Raw genomic sequence first — 7,350 nt, 5'->3', positions numbered from 1 at the left:
ACAAGCAATTCTTGCTTCAGGTGAAGCAGAGTAACTACCATGCTTTGCCTTTGTCAGACCATTCACTGTTCCTTGCATGTTTCACCTCTTCCCAACTTTTCAATAAACATAAAATCTCAAGAAGGTCCTAAGTCACAGTAAAGTACTACAGTGCTTTTATGCAGTAGTAATCTTACCTATTTATTTTCTTATATTTGAAAAAACAATGTTTTTTAATCCATTTATTTTTGTTATCTTATCTTTACTCTCTTTATAATTACTAAATATTTAGTTATTAAAATGCATCAATAACTCCAGGAATTGGAAACAAGAGGTTCATTTTATGTCCTGTATACAAATATTTCTTTTTCTTTTTTTTTTTTTTTTTTTTTTTTGCTTTCTGCTTTTTTTCTGTTCCTTTTGTATGTCTAAGTGTATCTGATCTGTGGAAGGGAAAGGGAGTCACAGAAACAGCAGGACAAAGATGAACTAATGCAACAATGATACTCATGAGACACTATATTGGAAATGAACTGTACAACAGGGGGGAGGAGGGAAGTGGGAAGTGGGAAGCATGAGGAAATGAGGGAGAGGGGAACAGTGTTTAAAAAGAAATATACTCATTACCTTACTTTTGTAGCTGTAATCTCTCTCCCTGTTCATCACCTTTACAATAAATAAAAAGTATTAATAAAATAAAATGCATCAAAAATTCTCAACAATTTCTGGCCTTCAACAGGTCATCAAAAAAATCATACACGATGACCAAACTGGATTCACTCCTGGTATGCAAACCTGGTTCAATACATGCAAGTCAAACAACATAATCCACCACATCAAATGGAGCAAGGTCAACAATCACATGATTATTTCGCTAGATGCAGAAAAAGCATTTGATAAAATCCAGCATTGATTTATGATAAAAGCTTTGGAGAAACTAGGATTCCAGGCAACATTCCAGAATATAATTCAGGCTGTCTATGACAAACCCACTGTGAACCTTACTCTTAATGGGGAAAAGCTAAAGCCATTTCCTCTAAAATCAGGAAGAAGACAAGTTTCTCTGCACTCTCCTCTCCTCTTCAACATATTGGTAGAATTCCTATCCAGAGCAATAAGGCAAGAGGAAGACATAAATAGGATCCAAATTGGAAAAGACAAAGTCAAACTCTCTCTCTCTTTGCAGATGACATGATCTAAAGAACCCTGTACACTCTACTCCCAAGCTCCTTGACCTGATCCAAAATTTTGGCACAGTAGCAGGATATAAAATAAACCCTCAAAAATCAATGACTTTTCTATATGCCAATGACCAGAAGATGGAGGCCAAAATCAGGAAGGCAACTCCTTTTGCAATAGCCTCAATATACATAAAATATCTAAGAATAACCTTAACCAAAGAAGTGAAAGACCTCTACTATGAGAACTTTAAAAACATGAAAAATGAAATTAAGGCAGAACTAAGGAAATGGAAAAATCTCCTGTGATCCTGGATTGGGAGGATTAATATTGTCAAAATGCCAATATTACTAAAGGCTATCTACAAATTCAATGCAATACCCACTAATATCCTCACACCATGCTTTAATGAAATAGAGGAAGCAATTCAGAAATTCATATGGAACAATAAAAGATCTGGAATAGCGAAAACAATCCTAAGTAGAAAGAACAGTGCTGTAGGAATTGTAATACCAAACTTCAAGCTGTATTACAAAGCTATACTAATAAAAACAGTTTGGTATTGGCAAAGGAACAGGCCTGAAGACCAATGGAACAGAAATGAAGACCCAGAAATTATCATACACAACTATGCATACTTAATCTTTGATAAAGGAGCTGAAAACATAGGATGAAAGAAAGATAGCCTCTTCAACAAATGGTGCTGATAAAACTGGTCCAACACCTGCAACAAATTAAAGCTAGATCCTTATATATCACCACGCACCAAAATCAATTCCAAATGGATCAAAGCCCTCAAAACAAAAACAGACACCCTGAAAACACTCCAAGAAGGAGTAAGAGGAACACTTGGGCTCCTTGGCACAGGATGAAACTTACATAGCAAGGTCCCAGAAATACAACAAATCAAAGACAGTTTGGACAAATGGGACAGCATCAAACTGCAGAGCTTCTGTAGGGTAAACAACATGGTTTGCAAGACAAACAAACAGAAAGCCCACAATTGGGAAAAGATCTTTAGCGGCCATAAAAAGGACAAAGACTCATATCAAAAATATATGCAGAACTCAAAAAATTAAATTTCTCCAAAACCTCAAAGAACACACAGCTCCCTCAACAAGTGGGACCTAAAGACCTAAAAAGCGACTTCTCCAAAGAGGACATGAGAATGGCCAAGAGACACATGAAGAAGTGTTCTACATCACTGGCCATAAAAGTAATGCAAATCAAAACACCATTGAGATTCCATCTCACCCCATTAATAATGTCCATTATTCGGAAAACTAATAATAACAAATGCTGTAAGGGATGTGGCTAAAAGAGAACCCTACTACATTTTTGGTGGGAATGTAAACTTGTTCAACCACTCTGGAAAGCAGTATGGGGGTTCCTGTGAAGGCTAAACATAGAGCTCCCCTGTGACCCAGCAGCCCCACTTTTGAGCAGCTACCAAAAAGATTACAACCAAGACCACACTAAAGCCACCAGCACAACAATGTTCATCGTAGCACAATTTGTCATTGCGAAAATATGGACCAACCCACATGCCTCTCAGTAGACGAATGGATCAGGAAAATGTGGCACATATACAAAATGGAATTTTATGCCTCTATCAGAAAGAATGACATTGCCCCATTAGTAAGGAAATAGAAGGACTCGTCAAAAATTATACTAAGTGAAGTGAGCCAGACCCAAAGAAACATGGACTCTATGGTTTCCTTCATAGGGAATAATTAGTACATGTTTAGGTTACTCATAGCGGAGGATCACAAGAGCCCAATAGTTATGCCCTTATGAATACATAAGTGAAATGAACTCCACATTTTGGAAACAAATGTTATATCATTGTTGTAATTATTTTCAACATGCCAAGTGAAACCATACCTTTTTTTGTTTCTCTTGTATTCCCTTCCTGTGGTTGTACTCCTGCTATTACTGTATCTCATCTAAGTACCCTGGATACTGTATGTACATGTATTAGAACTAGGGAAGGAAAGGAAATATCAAAATCAAGAGACAAAGGATAAAAAGACAAATGATTCCAAAAGCAATACTTACAAAACCATTTGATGTAAACCAACTGTACATCTCATGGGGGGAGCGGGACAGGTGAAGAAGGGAATGGGGGGGGGAGGGAATGAAGGAGGAGGTAACAAGTTGAACAAGAAATGAACTCACTGCTTTACATATGAAACTGTAACCCCTCTGTTCTTCACTTTGACAATAAAGGAAATAAAAAAATAAATTAAATGCATCAATATAAAATATTCAGGTGGATGTAGATGGATATCTATGCCTGTTCACATAAAGAACACACACACACACACACACACACACACACACACATTGCAATTGAACAGATTCTTACTAGTTAAACTCATCTCAAAATAGGAATAGCAACATTTTAATTCAAAACACTAGTAACTGTAATATGGTTAGAACAAATTTTGTATAAATGGAAGGCCTATATGAATGATTTGAATTGTTATCAAATGTGTAAATAAACTAAAACAAGTTTAATTAGAAAATCAACATAATCACATTGATAATAAACTACAAACTTAATTTATAGATTTATTGTAAATCTAATTTGAATCACAATTTGCATACTTGGTATAATGACTACACGATGTTTTTTGAAGAAATTTCCCAGGTTAGTCAAGAAAATTATGAAAATTGTATAAGAAAAGTCTAGTATTTTTTCATACTAAAGATATCATATATAGGATTAGTAAGATATGATAAAGCTTTTATGCATTAAAAATAGATCTGTTTCTTATGTTTGACGTATATATGAGTATCTAAATTTGGGTCAGGTTTCTTCAATCTGCTTTCTTTATACGAACTCCTTCCTAGAATTGAACTGGAAGAACATTGATTACTTGTTGATTGATAGAAAACTTGGACCAAAAATTATTCTCCAGCAATTTGTGTAGAACATTCTTAATCATCTTTTCACTTTAACTATATGCTTAACAGTGCTAAGTTGTGTTTGGTAAGAGTGTAACCACAAATTTCCTAAACTTCCTTGGAGAAAATACAGCACACTCATTCTTAGAGAAACACAACATGTAGCAAAAATCATTCCTTAGTTATAATCTTTTCAAAAGTGTAAGATTAACAAGCAAATGAAAATTTTAGTCATATTTGAAGCTTTGTAACCATTAAGATGTGTATTCTCTGTTGAAACAATACCACAAAATAAACATAGTTTTTGACTAAGAGTTTTGGTCACTTTCCATGAAAAATATAAGTGGCTTGGTTAGAGTAGATCAAAAATTCGGATGTATTTCAACTTCTTTTATCAAACTAATCACTGAGTACTGTGGTAACATTTTCATTGTGAAAAACTGAAAAGTATTAGATTTTTTGGTCAGTGTGATAAAATGACAGAAGTTTGAACTATTCATTTTTCTCCACAAAAATCATATTTTATTGGAAAATAAGAGGGTTAATATCTTGAAACATTCTTAGGCACTTTGGTTAATTAAATATCCCCAGCCAAAATTCCTTTACTACATCGGGCACTACTCTACCTATTGTAGTCAACTATGCTACATGGTCAATTTAAAAATGTGACCTGGCTGCTGGCAGCTCATGGCTGTAACCCTAGTTACTCAGGAGGCTGAAATACAAGGATCATGATTCTAAGCCAGTCCAAGCAAAAAAAGTCCCTGAGACACTATCTCCTCAGAAAAAAAACAGAAGTGGCACTCTGGCTAAAGTGGTGGAATGCTAGCTTTGAGCAAAAGAAGCTCTACGGAACAGTACCCAGGCAGTACCCTGAGTTCAAATCCCAGAACTGGCACAAAATAATTGTGACCTAGTAGACTATATATGGTCTTCTGAAGATTAATAATTGTACTGGACATGTCAACAACATTTAGAATCAGGAATATTATAAGTCAGTTGAAGATTCAGAGACATTTTCAAGGGGTATGAGTGGATTACTTATCATTATACCCAAGTGAATCATTTGTGAAGGGTCTCAAGAGCAGTGGTTCTAAGAATCCAAAAAGTGTCCAATTGTTACATTACAAAGGCTAATGGCATGCCCTTTGAAGCAGGGAGAACAATTTTTCTCCCAGAGCCAAGTGATCCTAGGTAAATCACTTCAGAGCACTTCAGCTGCATTATGTTTATGCTCACTGCAGCTGGCTCTCCAACATCATTATACTTTCAGTGACTCCACTACTGCTTGCCATTGATGGCTTCCTGAACAGACAAGCCTGAGTTAACTAAGGTCAAAAGGTACATAGAGACTGGTTCTGTTGGAATGTGGACAAGGAATGATGAAGGCTCATTGCTGAGGGCAGATGTTCCTTGCCCACAGGGTGAATGATGAGTCTTAAAGTGAGATAAACATTGTAGAGAAAGGATGGAGAGATTTGAAAAGTCATTGATTAAGCTTCTGAGGAACTTAGCCGATTCTGAGCCCATTATGGTTAGTATGTAGTCAGTTTGAGTTTCAGTATTTTTTACTCAAAACCTCAGTAACAAAAATAAATAAATAAATAAAGAGCTTGGGCCCGGCAGAATGGCTCCCGCAAAGAAGGGTGGTGAGAAGAAGGGCCGTTCTGCCATCAACGAGGTGGTGACCCGAGAATACACCATCAACATTCACAAGCGCATCCATGGAGTAGGCTTTAAGAAGCGGGCCCCTTGTACACTCAAAGATATCCGGAAGTTCGCCATGAAGGAGATGGGGACTTCAGATGTGCGCATCGATACCAGGCTCAACAAAGCTGTCTGGGCCAAAGGAATAAGGAATGTCCTCTATTGGATCCGTGTGCGCCTGTCCAGGAAACGCAATGAAGATGAAGACTCACCAAACAAGGTCTATACTCTGGTGACCTATGTCCTGGTCACCACGTTCAAAAATCTACAGACAGTCAATGTGGACGAGAACTAGCCAATGAGTGTCAAATAAAGCTATAAAATTGCAAAAAAATAAATAAATAAAAAATAAATAAAACTTATCTCAGTCTTACGGCAATTAAAGGAAATATACAGCTTTATATAGTGTCACAGCTCATGTCAAGTTCTCAGTAAAAGATAGTTGTCAGTGTTGTTGTTGTTATCCTTGCAAAGGAATCTGAGGAAAAGGTGGTTGTAGTGGCTCGAATCTGTAGTCCTAGCTACTCTGGAGCCATCTCAACCAATCTTAGAGGAGCTATTACTACAGCTATGGGGAAAGGAGAATGGCTAGACACACCCACGTGGGTTCATTCATGCCAGCAGCAGAAGGAGACACAAATAGGAAGATATAAGCCCCACTCGGCATTGAGAGGGGCCCTAAGAATAGAATTGACCTCTCAGTTACTCTCTACCTATAGTAGCATGGTCTGCCCTCCACTTCAACTCTTAACCTTTTTCCATGTTCCAGGTTCATTGATTTCTACTATGCTTTCCTCTACCTGGAGTTTTTACTCAGTCAAATGCCCTGTAATATACATGAAGTCGAGTTAATGATAGAAGAAAAAAAAATAAACTCAGAGTGCCTTGTATGTGTATGCTTTCGTTTTTTTCAAATAATTATAAGTGGAGTTTTTCATCCAGGAAATACACAGCCTGTGGTTCATAAATTCTTTGGTCTTCTTTGCTAGAAAGGAAAGTTAGAATTTGTGTTTTAAAAAATGGTAATTTTATTAAGGTACAGAAAGCTTTGTTTTTCAAGATCCTGGGTAGACTGAGAAAATCAAAATGGATTTTTCCGCCAGAATAAAAATGGCTAGACATCCTGTAGGCAGAGAAAAGGAAAGGGCTAACTACAGAGAGAAGGTGAGTTGCATAGCCTTGTTAGGAAGAAGATAATTGGTCCCAAGAGTTGTATGATCAGGTGCGTAGTGATGAGTAGAAAAACCCATGCATTCATTCAAATCTCTGGAAACAACGAAAGTCACAGGTCTTTATGGATGAGCCTAGTGTAATTTACTTGCCCTTATGAGAATTAAAAATGTTCCCACAGTGCACAACTTAGCAATAATCAATGAGAACATCCAACAGAGGCTTCTTTGCCATTTTCATTCACATTCTTCCATGACATACTGGTGTCATACTATGAAGCAGAATAAAGGAGTCATCAAATACTAATCTTTTCTCTCATCTTAACTGCATGCTCTTGGAGCTAAATAAGACTTGTTTTAGAAATATGGAGACATTTCACATTCTATGCACCTTAAATGGAAAAGG

The 7,350-nt window shown here is 36.7% G+C and overlaps 1 protein-coding gene across 1 annotated transcript; it reads left to right on the top strand.

The window, feature by feature from the left end:
- Positions 1 to 5,686: 5,686 nt before the first annotated feature.
- On the top strand, positions 5,687 to 6,109 carry LOC125359452 (60S ribosomal protein L31-like). The gene has a single exon (XM_048357197.1). It carries the CDS (start codon positions 5,696 to 5,698, stop codon positions 6,068 to 6,070), a length of 375 nt encoding a protein of 124 aa, XP_048213154.1. The 5' UTR covers positions 5,687 to 5,695; the 3' UTR covers positions 6,071 to 6,109.
- Positions 6,110 to 7,350: the final 1,241 nt, after the last annotated feature.

This window comes from Perognathus longimembris, chromosome 11, assembly GCF_023159225.1.
Source record: "Perognathus longimembris pacificus isolate PPM17 chromosome 11, ASM2315922v1, whole genome shotgun sequence".
Taxonomy (NCBI): Eukaryota; Metazoa; Chordata; class Mammalia; order Rodentia; family Heteromyidae; genus Perognathus; species Perognathus longimembris.
This window is presented reverse-complemented; position numbering and strand designations above follow the sequence as displayed.

Bases quoted from the DNA above. Each gene is read 5' to 3' on its own strand.
- LOC125359452 (XM_048357197.1), top strand. From the start codon at position 5,696: ATGGCTCCCGCAAAGAAGGGTGGTGAGAAGAAGGGCCGTTCTGCCATC.